This window comes from Ceratotherium simum, chromosome 1, assembly GCF_057802395.1.
Source record: "Ceratotherium simum simum isolate JZ-2026a chromosome 1, ASM5780239v1, whole genome shotgun sequence".
NCBI classification, from domain to species: domain Eukaryota; kingdom Metazoa; phylum Chordata; class Mammalia; order Perissodactyla; family Rhinocerotidae; genus Ceratotherium; species Ceratotherium simum.
The window spans coordinates 75,954,106-75,972,512 of record NC_141900.1 but is presented as its reverse complement, the minus strand read 5'-3'; the positions used below and the strand labels follow the sequence as shown (position 1 = coordinate 75,972,512).

The 18,407-nt window shown below is 35.6% G+C and overlaps 1 protein-coding gene across 1 annotated transcript in view; it reads right to left on the bottom strand.

Moving 5' to 3' along the window:
- CFTR (CF transmembrane conductance regulator) overlaps window positions 1-18,407 on the bottom strand; it is a 170,183-nt gene that overhangs the window by 130,286 nt on the left and 21,490 nt on the right. The window contains exons 2-3 of the mRNA XM_004418769.3: window positions 9,340-9,450; window positions 5,452-5,560 (exon numbers count right to left, since the gene is read on the bottom strand). Of these exons, the coding sequence (XP_004418826.2) occupies window positions 5,452-5,560; window positions 9,340-9,450 (220 nt within the window). The remainder of the gene's footprint in view (window positions 1-5,451; window positions 5,561-9,339; window positions 9,451-18,407) is intronic.

Sequence of the window (18,407 nt, the reverse complement as noted above, 5' to 3'; positions counted from 1 at the left end):
CACTTCACTGTAGCCCCTTTCATTGTATACTTAAGGAAACCGAGGTCCAGACAAGTTGTTTGATTTGCCCAAAGATCATAAAACAGACTGTGGCATCAGGGCATGATCATACCACAGGAGAGTTAAGAAAAAAATGTTCCACCTTTGGAAAAAATACGAACTTGAGTGCATCATATATGTTTTACTTTATTTCACCACTCACATTCATTAGTCACTGTTGGATACTGGTTAGCTATAAGAACTAAAGATGCACCATGTTCCTACCAGGAATGAAAGAACTGGGCCTCCTCATATCCACTTTAAGTTGTCGGTATATGATCACACACAATTCCTAATTTCCAAATTGATATTGTTCTAAAATTTCACATGTAAGAACAGCAGATGCATTTTGCCTTGGACACAACGTTCTTCTGAATGTGGTGTTGGATTCCTAGGTTAGCCTTCAAAAGCACATATAACGCTAAATGCTCTTGGAGCACCTTTCTGTTCAAATAGTACCGTAAAAACCTAACCAACCTGTATAGCAATGTTTCTACAGGAAGAGATGTAACACCCCCCACTGCTGCAGTCTTGGAAGACAGAGTCTCAGCGAACCTTTGCCCTCTCCATGCACCCTGTCATATACTACTCTCCAGTGGAGTCTTGAGAGGGAGTGCTGGAGGAAGACACAGAAAGTTAATAGTTAACGTTGGGACTTTCTGATAAACCCTTAGCCACTTTTGAGTCTCAATGGGATTGCTGTTACTTACTCAGGGGCCCCTTGGCCATGAAGTCTGCCTACTTATTTTTTCACAACTACTCCTTCTAACTAAGCTTTCTCTTCTTCCATGACCCTGTAAGGCCTTGTTACTCAAAACACGGTGTTATAAGGCAAACTGCATCTTCACCTGTGAGCTTTTAGAAATGCAGAATCTCAGGGTCCCACTGGAAACCTTCTGAATCAGATTCTGCATTTTATCTAGTCAATAGGGAGGAGGGGAAGGTTGGTATACATATAAAAGTTTGAGAAATATTGCCGTTCTGTCATAAAAGAGTTAATATTCATTTTTATCATTTAAAATTTCTCAGTTTTATCATTAAGAAAAAAATCAAACTAAAGAGTTCTCTCTCTGCGTACCATCCCCCGATCCTCTCATTTCAGATTCCAGCAAAAGTCAGATGTATTCAGTGATAATGTTGGTGCTTGTCTACCTGAATCACAGCACCCGGGGAACTTTTCAAGAACACTATTTATTATCCCAGGGCCCAACCCAGACCAATTAACTCACATTATCTGGAGTGGGGCTACTGGTTACTCTAAAGATTGAAGTAAAAATTCCTTATCTTTCAAAGAAATCCAAACCCCATGAATTTCCAAATCTTCTTGTCACAGGAACTGGGGGAAGAGGCAGAATGCTGTAGGCAACATAAGGAAGTACAGCATGTGTGTTAAAGATGGGGGTTCTAGTAGGGGGTAGAAATATTCAGGATATCGGGGGACAGGAGAGGAAGCTAAGAAAGGAATCCTACACAACAGACATCTAGAAGAAGATTTGCTAGAAGTAGCTTGTCCTTAGGTGAAAGGGACATAAATAAGTCAAAGTGCCTAAACCAGAGTCTATGTGTGCAGAATTCCCAAAAGAAAGCACTCTCCCTTCTTTAGCAGTACGCTTGAATTCACCAAATGCCTACCCAATGTCTTCATCAAAACATAAGGGACAAAGATCTTCCTTTGCAACGTAGACTGTGGGACTTGAGAACTCTAGCAACATGAGTACCAGGACTTCTTTTGCACTTAAACTTCTTGGGGTTTAATAATAAAAGCAATTTGACCCAAGATGCTCTGAAACGTACCCCAATTTGATGATGGAAATATGTCCAGAGCTGCTTAGGAATCAAGAATATTTTTGAGTGAACACTTATGAACTTCTTATCATAATAAATGTTTTGTGATAACCATATTCTCTCAGTAATCCGCTTACAGAGCTCCTCCACTTGGCTTCCCTCTGACTATCCTTAATTGACTCGCACAGTCAGTTTTTCAACAGCCAGTTTCTTTTCTATGCTGGGAGTCTTAAATGTTAAAGACAATATTGTATCTGGCTGCTAAGTCAGATGGAGAAAAAACAAGTACATAGTTAATAGAGGCCATAGCTAATATGATTTAAAATTACATCAGTATTGCAGAGACAAGCTCCTTCAGGGTGGCATTTCCTTTTTTCTTAACCTTTCACTGGCAAAAGAAAATTTTATAGTATTTTTTCTATCAGTCCTGAAACCAACCAAATATTCTTTATACCACAATTATCCTCATTTAGAAAGACTAAGTATGTCCACCTTTTACCGAGAGTAGTGTTATAGCAACTTCAAGAATCCTTAATCATTTAATGGACTTTAAAAATTACCAAGATGACACACACAGAGGAAAGAAGGAATGCCCAGAAAGAATATCAAAAATACTAAGGCATTAGTATAGTTGTTTAAAAAGATAGAGGTCTTAATTATAATGACTAAATTTTCTCCACTTCTTTTCTTCTATAAGCGACAAAAATCAAGTCAAGAGATCAGATGCCCTGAAAAGCTGCACTCATCTTAATGACCACAATGGTTATCTAAATTCTTTAAAATTTACAGGTGAGGCCTTTCCTCTGTGACAAGGGTGGGAAACCTACTGCCTCACCACACTGTGTCATTGCCAATGTAAATGGAACTTTCTCACAATATACATTTCAGATGCTTTTCCCATCCATTTGTTTCCTCACCAATATTCTGTTGGTTATTCGTAGAAGTTGAGCTGGTGGAAATAAACTTTGCCCTTCAAACACGCTGCCGGTTCCAGACCTATAGCCCAGGGCTCAGGTTAGCTCAAGAGTACCTCTCCCCTCACTCCCACACATGGGTAATTAATACACCATGAAAGGCTTTAAGATTTCTTTTGTTGGGATATTTTTAAGCTTGAGAAGTTTAAAGATAACTTAGTCCTTTCCCACACCCACTCCATTCTTCTACCCATTAATTTTGTTTTACGTTTGACACTTAGCACTACTGGCTCTTGGGTAGATTTCACACAGCTCCTTCCGGAGTACAAGTAAGTGAGAAGATTCTAGTTGATTCCCTTATCCTGCTTCCTGCTGTGAACTTTCTTTAGATTTCCCTGAGGTGACCCTGGAAAAATCCTCAATCTTCTGTTAATGTGTGTCTCCTGAAAAGATGCAAAGAAACTCAACAGACCCAAGACTGGTTACTAGAGTCACCATTCCGTTGGGTATCTAAATACAATCATTATACATATAATTATATAACAATTATAATTTAATATAATGAAGGGCCATAGGCTTTGGGGCTAAAGAGACCTGGCTATCACTCAAATTTACGAGATGTGTGACTTTGGGAAAATTCTTTAATTTCCTTGCATCTCAATTTCCTTTTCTGTATATTAGAGATAATAACAACTGCCCCATGGAGTTACTAGGAGAATTAAATAAAATAATCTGCATAAATGGCTTAATGCTGAACCTGGAACAGATTAGGTACAATAAGTATAAACTCAATAAATATTAAACTATATCATGTTTATTTTTTGGTCTGTGCACATAGATCAAAAGATAAATTTGATAAATATGTTCATGTATCACCTAACTTTCATGTTTACATGAGCACTTTTATACACATGAAACTTCTATACTTGTGGACAAAAGATTTCACAAGCCAGGCAGAGCATAAAAGGGGCTTGATCATTAGGCTTCTCTTCCAGCTTCTACTCAGTAGTGCTCATGTTAATCAATGGACGTGTGTGATGGAGATCAGGACTAGTGAAAATTTTGAGTTTCACCACAATCTTCATCATGATATAAGGATTGTTTGAAGAATCATTCACTTCAATCCAACAATAACTTCTTGATAATGTTACACTCTTATATGAACAGAGTGAATTGTACTTCTATGCACTGATTCAAATGTATAGAATGTAGTCATTAAAGCAACTGGCAAAACATATTTTTAAAAACTAAGTCAAATAGAGCCAAAGGCTATGGATAAAATTGTTTCCCAAAGCTCTGAGTGCTCCCATTGAGAAAAATCACCTCAAAGACATCTTGAAAGATAATTAATTCTTCAGCTACCTTATTCATATTCCTGAACAAAATATTTTCACCCCCAAACTGTTGCAAATTTCAATAGGAATAGAAAGATAGAAAGATGATAGATAGATAGATAGATAGATAGATAGATAGATAGATAGATAGATAGATAGATAGATAGATTTCAAAAGCCAGAAGAGTTTCTCCAGGAGGTTATCAAGAACATTTTGGACCTAAACATGGTCAGTTTTGTAGAGATAACTTTTTTTTTAAGGAAAGACTCACCCTGAGCTAACATCTGTTGCCAATCTTCCTCTTTTTTTTTACCTTCCCAAAGCCTCAGTGCATGGTTGTATATCATAGTTGTAAGTCCTTCTAGTTCTTTGTGAGCTGCTGCTACAGCAGGGCAACTGACAGACGAATGGTGTGGTTCTGCAACTGGGAACCAATCCCAGGCCACCGAAGGGGTGATAGCGCCAAACTTTAACCATTAGGCCATCAGGGTTGGCTCAAGATAAGTTTTTTAATGTATTTTTCTTGGTGTGTATGAACTACAAATTCTTAAAACAATGCAACTTGTATAGCATCTCTTTGGGAGACACCACGGCACTGCTAACTCTCAAAGGCATGAAGACCAATATGAACACAACACTAGTGCATCCAGATGGTACTTAACATCCCAAAGCAAATACTGTGCACAGCCCTTACTTGAAGACTAAATAAGTTTTCAACTTGCCATCACCTTTTATAGGTTACAACCAAGGATTCAAACTGATGCTCTGGTGACGTAAAAAAATAATAAATCAGAGTCACATTTGACAGCAGCTGGGACTATCTCAGACTGCACTTAAACACCACAAAGCCTGGGGTTTTCAGGCATAGTGCTCTCCTCACACTGACCAAGATGTAGGAGACTGGGAAAACATACTGCAAGAGTACTTCGCTCCCAAATTTTAAAATTTTGCTATTTTTTTCTTGAAACAATTTAGCTTGTGGATATGATTTCAAAAGATTACAAACCTATATATGTAATTGGATGAATTTGATCTAATTCTCTACTGACATTGTCTCCTGATGTTCTCAGGTTGAATACAGGAAAGTAAAGGCACCAGCAACTTCATGTACTAGTAAGATAATGTGATTTGGGATCATAACAGAAAATAAATTTTTTAAAAGAAATTTATTTTACTGAACCCATTTTAAATTGTAAATTGCCACTTGTGTTCCAGGACATCTTAGTTCCAAAGCATTTTTACTAGAGTTTTAGTGGTTTCTTTGTATTTGGAGTTGATTAGTCCTTTTATCTGCACACCAGCTTACCCTAGTCCTTCTGTAATCGTAAAAATGAACATAATTATTTTATCCATAATGAATTGACAAATAAGATCCTTACCCCTAAATATAATATGATTCCATAGAACATAAATCTCCAGAAAAAGCATCGCCGAAGGGCATTAATGAGTTTGGGATTTTTCTTTGACGCCAGCTCTCTGTCCCATTCTCTGCAAAAGAATAAAAAAGTGGGACCAATAAGTTGCATGTGCAAATATTTGAGTTGTTCTATTTCCCTTAACATAGTTTTATTCACACAAGTACATCCAAGGAGATTAACCCAAGTGACTAAAGAGACGAAACCTTGTGGAGACCTTCCAACATCAACCCTTAGCCAGCTATTTGGCAGAATTCGATGCTCCACCATATATCAATTTTCAGGGAGTTGACTTCATGAAAAGGCCACATTATATGTTTTAAAGAAGGGTTCTGGGCTTCTTAAAAGCAATGCAAGACATGGACAAATAAAGTATGTCTCTTATGAATACACATTGCTGTCCTTGAAACAAGGTGAAAAATAAACAAATATTTAATTTTTTTCCCTTCACTTCTTGATCTTTACTTGTTTAGATTGGAGTAGATTTTACAAAATTTAACTGTCAAACCAAAAACAACGTAAAAAGTCAGGTCAACTTTTCTGTGATTTAACATTAGAAAAACTTGTTATTTAGACATCATTTTTAAATATAAGGGTATGAAACAAATATGATCAAACTTCATTTTCAACTACTAAAGTCATTTATTACAGTAAAAGTCTTTGGAAAATTAGAACAGAATCAAATTCTATATTTTCTGGTAGGAACAGAAATTAAAGAGTCAAAAAATGGTTGGTATCAAGCTAATATTTTGTTTTCTTTTAAGTACTATAGGTTCATCAGCTGATTATATTTAAGTTTTGCCACTGCTTTCTGTCAATAAAAGCCCTCTTTCTCTTCCCAAGTGGATAAAATATAACTCTAAATGTTACCCTCATCTTCATTTTTAAACTGTACAGAGATGAAAAGTTTCACAGGCAAGAACTAGATAAAGGCTTTGCATTTCACCAACAGCTATTCCCATGACTGCCCATCTACCATTATGAGAGGTGGTTCTAAGTTACTCCAAAGGAAGAACACACAATTGAGATTTGAGAGAAAGCTTGGCACTCTCTGTGCATGGATATTGGCTTCCCTGAGAAGCTCACTATCTATAATACCTAATTACCCTATCCTATCTATCTACCTTCCACATTCTTTCCTACTCTTTCACTCAGACACATGGGACTTACCTCCCATCCATATCATTCAGTGACTCACAATTGGGTAAGAAGCTAAATATGGAGGCAGATTCTGCCTCTCTTTCAAAAGAATAAGTCAGATGAGAAAGCCAGGAAAGAAAGATGGTACACATACCAAAGAAATGGCTTCAAGGTGGGAAGAAGTGATCAACACTGAAGTCATGTAGGAAGATGTCATTATATTTGACATTAAGAGACCTCTGGTGACCCTGGTCAATGTCATTTAGCAACATGGTAGACATGGTAGATGTTTCAGGGAGCTGAGATGTGAAGGAAAGGTGAAAAAGTGGAGAGACCAGGAGAGCAGAGAAATGTTAGCTATGAAAGGAAAAAAAAAAACAATGGGGTAGTGACCTGAGGGGAAGGCAAGGTGGGGAATTTTTTTCTAATGAGTGATACTTGAACAATTTGTAGCCTGAGAGGAGTTACCAGCGAGAGTAGGCAGTATAGTTCCAGTAGCACCACAACAGACCCAATGAGCATTCCAAACACCAAGAGTTGAATCACAAGGGAAGAAGCTTTATACTTAGCAAGATTGTAGCCTAGCTACAATCATGAAATGAATGTGTGGTTTGCACACAGGAGTCATGAGAGGGTTCAACCCCAGGGCCACAAACTGAGCCAGACAGGCCAATGTACCTCAACCACATGGGAACCACCTAAGGGCCTTTGCCACAAGGCAGTTATGAAATGTAAGGCCAGGGTCACTTCCCAAGGGTGTAGAGGTATAAAGTACTATAAATGGTATTTCATGCCTCAAAAACGTTTCAATAAATTCTAAATAACAATTTTATTAAAAAAGAAATAAATAACAGGGTGAAAAAGAGATACAAAAATAAAAACAAAGATAGAATTTATGAACTTAGGGTGGCACAGAGTTGTTGAATTGAAACAAAATAGGTATATTTTTTAAACTGAATTGATATGGGGGACACAATGAAAACAGAGGAGAAAAAAATATTAGGCCAGATAATCCTACAAATTCAGGTATATGTCCTTTATTTGGCCACAAAAAAAAAAAATACACCTGGAGTACACAGTTTTTGATTAACCTAGCCCTACTCTAATTAATCTTTCCCTCAGCATCTATTCAGAACTTAGATATTCAACATCTACTACATTATTTTGAAGTTGCTAATATACCTACAATGTATTATGTTTATATAGTTTATCTCTGCAGCAATGTTACAGGTTTTTACATAAAGCGAGCCATTTCACATTCAATCATCATGCAGTCATTCAACAAGTATTTATTGAGCACCTACTATATGCCAGACCCTATTCTAGGCACTTGGGGAATACATCACAAATAGACCAACCAAACAAAACAAAAAAGAAAATACCCTTGTCTTCTTGGCACTTACACACACTCAGTGCTCAGTAATAGGAGTCGGTCCTTGATCTTGGAAATGTGAATCTACTACTCCCACTAGCCTAATTCTCTGAATAAAATCAAGGAAAATAATGTTGAATACCTTACTTTGCCTTGAAAATGTCCAAAAAAAAGAACTGAGTTTAATGAAAATAAGGTCAACAAATTGCAAGTCTATTCAACTTTTTATTTTGATGCAATAATTTAGTAGCTACTTTTTTTCTTTTTTGCTAACTCCCTCTTCCCTCTCCCTTTCATCAGGTATCAGACCTTGTGCTGCTGGTGCAAGACCTGGTCTAGCTTATTCATAAACTGTGTTGGTCTATGGAAAGCACACGTGACTCAAGAGTCTCAGGTTTTTCACATTTGGCCAAGGAGAAAAGGCTTTTTCTTCTGTGGTCTGTAAAGATACGAGCAAAGACTTCTGAGGACCCACTGCACAGAGGCAGCTGGTCTGGGAGAGTAAAAGCAGCACAAGGCAAATGCCACCAGGTGGCATTTGAGTTACTGGTCCCATTGAGTCCCTAAGGCTAGTTCTCTACCTAGGCCTTCACACAGGTAGACTACATGAGCCAATAAATTCCCTCTTTCTATTTACTTAAGCTAGTTAGCTGGGTTTCTGTCACTGGCAATCAAAAAGGTTCTAATCAATACTCTTAGAAAAGGGAACTCTGAGTATTTCTTTACAATGAGTAACACTGCTCCTGGGGAGGCCAAGAGTGCAGACCTGGTTTAGAATCATGGGCTCCATCAGTGATTAGCTGGCAAATTACGGCATCGCTCTGAGCCTGTTTGTTCTTCTGCAAGATGGAGATAATGACGCTTTCCTCCCAGAGTGGCTGAGAGGAGATACTATACCTGGCATTCAATATGCACTCAAAAATACAAAATTTTTACATTTCTTTGATATCCAATAGCCATTACCTTAAGATTTCCAAGTATGTACATTTGTATTCACATATTAAGATTTTGGAGGCAAATACACACAATTTGCTTTATAAAGTTGTTATTTCCATCTTCACAAAATCCACTTAATGTTCTTTAAAGACAGGTAACTTCTTAGAAGTCAAATATGTATTTTTGAAAAAAAAAGTCATTGCTCAGGAAAATGGTTATATTTCTTTTATCCTTTCATTGTTTAATTCTTAATTGGTTAAGATTTCAGCAAGAACATAAGATGTTCCTATTTTAAATATGCCATTTTAAGAATTAAGCCCTCCAATATGTCAGTTCTATATTCTCTAAATAATTAATAATATTAATTTCTCTCTTCAACTAATAAACAATGTGCATGAACATACCTTTCCAATTTTTCAGATAGATTGTCAGCAGAATCAGCAGAAGGGATTTGGTATATGTCTGACAATTCCAGGCGCTGTCTGTACCCTTTCCTCAAAATTGGTCTGGTCCAGCTAAAACAAATAGAGGAGGGACAGATATAAATATTAACTTGATTTGGTCTCCAATATAGATTTGGAATCTGATACCTTTTCAAATCTTCTGGCATGTGGAAAATGGTGGGTGCATAAATATGAGAATAAAATAAGTCAACTTATATAAATACCAGGGCTTCATATCTTACAGGACACATCTGTAAAAAAGACCAACACCTCTGAACTAATATGATGTAGCTTTGTCAAAAAGGATTGGCAATGATGGTAGAATCTTTCCCAGAGGAAAAAAACTGCTAAACCTTCTATATTAAAAGCATTCTTAAAAAAAAAAAAAACTGCCCCAAAATAACCAGATACTAGGAGTTTATAGCAAATTGCTGAAGTCCAGTCTCTACCACTTCAAATATAAAATGATATGTGAGTGATAGGAAGATAGATTCTCAATCAACCCCCTTATGTAATTTTGTTACTGTAACACACGGTACTCAGCAATGAGCTATTTGTTGAATGAACTGACTGTAGCTGGAGGGTTAATGAGTAGTTTGTATCAATTTGTTGACTTAATTATCACCTCTGAATCATTACTTGAGGGTGAGGATCATAACTTTCTTATGTTTTGTCTCCTCACTCGACAGCAGTTACGCACATCTACTCTCTACACATCTAATAAATAACAATTTATGACGGAAGCTAGGGAAGCTGGTGTGGTAAATAATCAGGCAGGATACTCCAGTTATTTTGAAGTACATTGTTTCTAACTATTTTGGATAAGGCAGAATAATCTTCACAGAGATAAGAAAATCTAAAAAGAAGACAAAGCAGAAGAAAAAGGAAGGAGGGAAAGAGGGGGAGGGGAAGAATTACAAAACAAACAACGAAATCATGTACAAAGAGAAAATTCTAAATAAATTTGAGCAAATCAGATCTTTCTTGGGTGAAATTTCATTTATTTATTGAAAAATGGAATTGAACTTGGAATTAGTGATCCCCAAACATATGTTTTTTCCCTTAGCATCTTTCTTTTTTTCAAATATATCAAATTTGATGTCATTGAGACTTCACTAATGTGTCAAAATGCACATTAGTCACCAAAATTCAAAAGGGTCCAGATTCTTCTTTACACTTTCTTGGTCTCCAGCTTCTTCAGTCAGCCCTGCCCTATGTTCCTGATATCTCTAAAACTTGTCTTTCCTTAAAACTTAACTGAATTAGGGACCAGCTCGAAGGCTAAGTGATTTCATCAATCATTTCTTGCTAAGATATCGAGTGACACTGGTTTAATATGTCACTTTTTTCCATTAACTTGCAATATTTGCCTCTTAACAAGAGCCTTCAAACCACAACAAAGGGTGATAGTCAGGTTTCATCTTTATTGCCCAGTCTGATCCATTGGTAATTTTTCCTGGGGAATAAGAGTGAAAATACTCGGAGACAGTCTGAGCACAGCAGTTAAAGAATTGCCACGATCATGCAGCATCTGCAATGGGCATCATCTAAGAAAGTGATGTCACACCCACCTGGTGCCATCCCAGTATCCAACATAAGCACTGGAAATGCAGTTAGAAACATAGGTGGCAACATAGGAGGCTGTGAAAAATCAGGGACAGCATTTTAGGATATAAACTCCATCCTGTTGGTTATGAGCCTTTGTAAACTTGAACCAAGAAGCAAAAAGGTGAATTAAGTGTTTGCTACTAAAAAAATAAAAGTATATATAGCACTGTCCAAAGAGCTTCCACAAACATTAGCACATTGTGATTTTAATTTGAAAATCTTTTTAGGTAGGTAGAACAAAAAAGGATCATTGCCCTATTTTAAGGATAAAGAAATGGAGGCTCAGAGATGCTAAACTTGTCTGTTACTAAAGGCAAAAACTATAGATTTTTGCCAGAGTCTTCTGACTTCATTCCTTCCTTTACCGTGCTCAGCTTTCCCTATTTAGGAAAACTAAGCATGGTGGGTTGTTCTAGACAGACAGCTAGGAGGAGAGCTTAGAAGCAGGGAGACCAAAAGTTGGCAGACTGCAGGCAGTGGTGTGGTGTGCTGGTAAATCTTTAACCGTCCCTTCTCCAGCAAAAAAAAACCCACAAAAAACAAAAATGACTTATGGCATTTGTCAATTTCTGTGGTTTAAGTACTCCCACCATGACCAATTTCAAGCTACCAGATGTGAAGCCATTGAACAGAGAGTTGGGAAGAAATATACAGTTGCATATCATAATAGAGTATGTTTACCATTCAGATAAAATGAACATAAATAACCTCAATAGCATAGATAATAGTAAAATGTAAAGTAATGAGGTGATAACTTCAGTTTTTATTACCTTTGTTTTAACATAATTTATTTAACTGTAAGTTTAAATAATTTAATTTTTAATACTAGTTGTGCCTAACAACCAGCTCACAAATTTCCTGAAAATTTAACAATCAGCTCAGCCAGAAGGGGCCCACTGCAGCAGATCACTGACTGCCACACGGTTGAAAGACTTGAAACAAGGTAATGGCATTGAGGACACAAAGGAAGGGGCCTATAGAAGATTTAGTAAAAAAGAAAATATACCCCATCTACTAATAAATCTTGCATTGTCAGTAGGTTTAAAATTATTAAAATATGACGCTAATTTTACAAATAAATAGAATTTCACTATCTATAAATACAATATCAAAAATACATTTGCAGGAAATTAAAAAATAAATCTTTATATCTCTTTTAAAAAATATATAAACATACATCTTTTAGTTCATATCTAAGATCTGATGACCATTCCCATAAATGAGTTTCCAGCTCATTTTAAAGTCACACAATTTGTGGGCTGTTTTTATAAAAAGTTTCCTGTGTTACCCGTGTCCATTTTCATATGTATGTTACACCAGGACTATAGTTCTGATTATGAAGAGTTCCATAGCCCAGCATCACCAAACAAAACATATTCAGCAGTATTAAGACTCAAGTTAGCCATTTATAATTATTAATATAATTTAGTATTCCCTGACAGGTTCACCATAGTAAACCTATATTTGTATCCTGAAATAGAGACTTGGCTTAAGGTAAATTATGAGAACTAAAATCAATTAAGCTTAGGCTGCCTGGTAATTACCACAGTTATCTTAGAGAAAGAGTTTATTCTGTGAGGTTAAACCAATAAAACTGAATGAAATTTCTGTCCCATCAAGAAGCTCTCCATGCCTATGTCAAGCCAGTTTTAGAAATACAAAAATGAAAACAAAACAAACAAACTAAAAACTCCCCATATATCTACACTTAGATACTTTATGAAATATTAATTACTGTAAAAACTCCAGCCACCACTCCTTTTAAATAATCATGAGTGGGTTAAACATACTTGGATAGAATTTAGGAATCCCCGGCCAGGATTCTTAATTCAGTATTTCTTCCACTAGAAATCAATGATCCCCCAAGTATTTCATGAAGCAAAGGAGGTACTACTGGAATAACCAAAAGCAATAAACCCTATTCCTCCTCCTCCTCCCATTTGCCCCCACCATCTCTTCCTCTCACCTCTAATTGATCTTATCCTTCTCCTCCATTCATAAGCAGTCACTACATACTGAGAATGGACTTAAAATTGGTCTACTTAGAAATTGTGACAGTTTCCAAAGTTCTGGCTATTTCTAACAGAAACTAGCTAATCATTAATTATGGGGTAGCAGACAGATATCCCTAAGGTATACATTACTTTATAACTTAGAATTTTTAAACTAACTTTGAAAAAAAGTCTGGTACCCAAGAAACACTGTTCTGTTCACTTAACTAATAAACTAATTAGTGAAACTAATTAGTTTCATTTCGTAGGACAAAACTTCCAAGTTTACAAGGATTTGTAATTCCTTATAATGAAAAGAATTTTCCAATTATAGCCACTAAGAAAGCCTTGATTTTCATGAAACCCATCCTCCAAAACCACATAATTAAAGCTTATAATCATTTTTCCATTTGACATTTGACTTTATTAATACAACAGAGACATCTGACAATTTCATCTGCTAGAATTTGAGATGAAGGTCAGGTATCAGATCTTTTTAGTTCAAAATGATTTTGGTTGGATAAAACAATCATGTTTCCACAGTATATAACATTACTTTTTATTTAACTAGCAAAATAAAATAAAATGAAATAAAATGGCAAATTTAAATGACTGGTTGCACGACACTTCTCCTAAATACTGAAAAATTGATACACTCACAGACTAATAACTTTTTTCATTTTTGCATGAAATAATCAACACTTGAGGAACTAAGTAGAAACTACTCTAAACTACTTTGTGTAGACAAATTTAAATAAACTAGAGGTTTTCTTATCATCTAGTATATTTACCATGAGTTTGAAAAAGCCCAAATAATCAGGATAGTCCTGAATAAAGAATATGCTGAAATTCAGGCAGAGGACAGAGGGGCAACCATTTGAACACACTGTGATAATAAATCTCAATTTCCTGCAGCATAACTCTTCCGCTTTGCTTTAGTTTTTTTGAAAAATGTTATGATGGGAAAGATTATTTGAGACCAAAAGTCATCTCACTTCTATAAGGAGCACCTAAATACATAAAGCAAATATTAACAGACATAAAAGGATAAACTGACAGTAACACAATAATAGTAGGGGACTTTAACACTCTAATTACATCAATGGATAGATCATCCAGACAGAAGATTCAATAAGCAAACATTGGCCTTAAATGATACATTAGACCAGATGGACTTGATAGATATATACAGAACATTCCATCCAAAAACTGCAGAATACACATTCTTTTCAAATGTACAAAGAACATTCTCTGGGATAGATCACATATTAACCCATAAAACAAGTCTCAATAAATTTAAGAAGACTGAAATAATATGAAGCATCTTTTCTGACCAAAACAGTATGAAACTAGAAATCAACTATAAGAAGAAAACTGGAAAAGTCACAAAAATATGGCAATTAAACAAAATGCTACTGAACAACTCCTGGGTCAACGAAGAAATCAAAAACTACCTAGAAACAAATGAAAATGAAAATATGACATACCAAAACCTCTAAGACACAGCAAAAACTTTATTAAGAGGGACGTTTATAGCAATACAGGCCTACCTCAAAAACCAACTAAAATTGCAAATAAATAAGGAAATAATAAAAATCAAAGCAGAAATAAAGGAAATAGAGACTAAAAAGACAATACAAAGGATCAATGAAAATAAGAACTGATTCTTTGGAAATATTTAAAAAATTGACAAACTTTTAGCTCAACTCACCAAGAAAAAGACAGAAAAGCTTCAAATAAAATCAAAAATGAAAAAGGAGAAATTACAACAGATACCACAGAAATACAAAGGATTATAAGTGAATACAACAAAAAGCTATCCACCAACAAATTGGATAATCTAGAAGAAATGGATAAATTCTTAGAATTATACAACCTTCCAAAGCTGAATTAAGAAGAGTTAGAGAATTTGAATAGACCAATCACGAGTAAGGAGATCACATGAGGAATAAAAAAACAAAAGTCCAGGACCATACAGTTTCCCTGGTGAATTCTGCCAAACATTCAAAGAAGACTTAAGACCTATCCTTCTCAAAGTCTTCCAAAAAACTGAAAAGGAGGGGATGCTTCCTAACTCATTGTATGAGGCCAACAATATCTTCAAATAAAACCAGACAAGGACAACACAAAAAAAGAAAATTACAGGCCAATATAACTGATAAATTTAGATGCAAAAATCCTCAACAAAATATTAGCAAATCAAATACAACAATACATTAAAAGGATCATACACCATGATCAAGTGGGATTTATTCCAGGCATGTAGGGATGGTTCAATACCCACAAATTAATCAACATGATACACCCACATTAACAAAATGAAGAATAAAAATCACATGATTATCTCAATAGATGCAGAGAAAGCATTTGACAAGATACAGCATCCATTTATGATAAAAACTCTGAAAAAAATGGGTACAGAAGGAAAGTATCTCAAGATAATAAAGGCCATATATGACAAAACCACACCTAACATCATACTCAATGGTGAAAAACTGAAAGCTATCCCTCTAAGAACAGGACAAGAGAAGGATGCCCCCTTTCACCATTCTTATTTAACATAGTATTTGAAGTCCTTGCCAGAGCAATTAGGCAAGAAAAAGAAATAAAAGGGATCTAAATTGGAAAGGAGGAAGTAAAACTGTCACTATTTGCAGATGACATGATTTTATATATAGAAAATCCTAAAGAATCCACCAAAAAATTATTAGAAATTATAAATGAATACAGTAAACTTGCAGGGTACAAAATCAACATACAAAAATCAGTTGCATTTCTATACACTAACACTGAAATAGTAGAAAGAGAAATTAAGAATACAATCCCATTTACAATTCAACAAAAAGAATAAAATACATAGGAATAAATTTAATCAAAAAGGTGGAAGGCGTGTACACTGAAAACTATAAAACATTGTTGAAAGAAATCAAAGAAGACACAAAGAAATGGAAAGATAGTCTGTGCTCATGAATTGGAATATTTAACGTAGTTAAAATGTCCATACTTCCTAAAGCAATCTACAGATTCAATGCAATCCCTATCAAAGTCCCAATGACACTTTTCACAGAAATAGAACAAAGAATTCTAAAACTTATAGGGAACAACAAAAGACCACAAATAGCCAAAGCAATCTTGATAAAAAAGAAGAAAGCTGGAAATATCACACTCTCTGATTTCAAAATATACTACAAAGCTGTTGTAATAAAAACTGCATGTTTCTGGCAGAAAAACAGACACACAGATCCATGGAACAGAATTGAGAGCCCAGAAATAAACCCACACATCTATGAACAGCTAATTTTCAACAAAGGAGTCAAGAACACACAATGGAGAAAGGAAAGTTTCTTCAATAAATGGTGTTGGGAAAACTGGACAGCCACATGCAAAAAAAAATGAAAGTATATCATTATCTTACACCATACACAAAAATTAACTCAAAATGGATTAATGACTTGAATGTATGACCTGAAACCATAAAACTCCTAGAAGAAAACTTAGGCAGAATGCTCTTCAACATCAGTCTTAGCAGTATCTTTTTGAATATCATGCCTCTCCAGGCAAGAGAAACAAAAGAAAAAATAAACAGATGGGGCTACAACAAACTAAAAAGCTTCTGCACAGCAAAGGAAATCATCAACAAAACAAAAAGACAACCTAACAACTGGAAGAAGATGTTTGCAATTCATATATTTGATAAGGGGTTAATATCCAAAATATATAAAGAACTCATACAACTCAACAAAAAAAAACAAAACAACCCAATTAACAAATGGGCAGACGATCTGAACAGACATTTTTCCAAAGAAGACATACAGATGGCTACAGGCACATGAAAAGATGTTCAACATCACTAATTATTAGGGAAGTGCAAATCAAAACTACAATGAGATATCACCTCACATCTGTCAGAATAGCTATTATTAAAAAGACAAGAAATAACAAGTGTTGGAAAGGATGTGAAGAAAAGGGACCCCTCATATACTGCTGGTGGGAACGTAAACTGGTGCAGCCACTATGGAAAACAGTATGGAGATTCCTCAAAAAATTAAGAATAGAACTACCATATGATCCAGCTATTCCACTCCTGGGTATTCATCCAAAGAACACAAAAACACTAATTTGAAAAGATATATGAACTTCTATGTTCATTGCAACATTATTCACAATAGCCAAGACTTGGAAACAATCAAAGCGCCCATCAACAGATAGGCAGGATAAAGAAGATGTGGTATACATATACAATGGAATACTACTCAGCCATAAAATAAAGACAAAATCTTGCCATTTGCAACAACGTGGATGGACCTTGAGGACATTATGCTAAGTGAAATAAGTCAGATGGAGAAAGTCAAATACCATATGATTTCACTCATATGTGGAAAGTAAAAACAACTACAACAAACAAACACACAGATAAGGGGCCGGTCCCGTGGCTTAGCGGTTAAGTGTGCGCGCTCCGCTGCTGGCGACCCGGGTTCGGATCCCACGTCTCCGGCCATGCTGAGGCCGCGTCCCACATACAGCAACTAGAAGGATGTGCAGCTGTGACATACAACTATCTACTGGGGCTTTGGGGGGAAAATAAATAAATAAATAAAATCTTTAAAAAAAAAAAAACACAGATAAAAACAGATTGTTGGTTACCAGAGGGGAAGGGGGATGGAGGGAGGGTGAATGGGGTAAAAGGGCACATGTGTATGGTGACAGATGGTAAGTAGTCTTTGGGTGGTGAACATGATGTAGTCTACACAGAAATTAAAATACAATGATGTACACCTACAATTTATATAATGTTACAAACCAACATTACCTCAATAAAAAAAATTAAAAACATATATAAATAACACTTCAAATGTCACAGTTGTTTCATCAACTCAGATTCGATGTTATCTTCTAGTCAGATGTATTTTTCTCAATGAATTTTAGTGAAAATAAAACTTGAAAAGGTAGTGGTATCTAGCACTCAAAAGCCCTGTGTAAAACTTGTAGGCTTCAAGAATGCACCCCTGGGGTGAGGGTCAGGTCGGAGAGTCCCTGTCCTCTGATAACACAAGGTATTTAAACAGTGTTTGCTGCTTATCCATAAAATGGTGACTTTAGAAGCAATAACCACTTTACTCAGCTCGATCACCTTTAGGAAGTCCTTGTTTACTAGAGATCAGCCATTTTTGTGTTTGAGAGTTAATTACTCATCAGGCTCTAATTTTACCAAGAGAACTGTAGAAGTTCTTTTTCTTTCTCAAGATAAGTAAACAGTAAAGTAAATGCAGTCAATGAATTTCAGAAGATCTGGAAAGATAATTACTTGCTGCTCAACAAAAGACCACAAACCCATTCTGGTGGGCCAGAATTTAGAACCATACAGGTATCCTAATGTAAATTAATTTAACTTCACGCCTAATGAATCCAAACATTAAATAGAAAATCTAC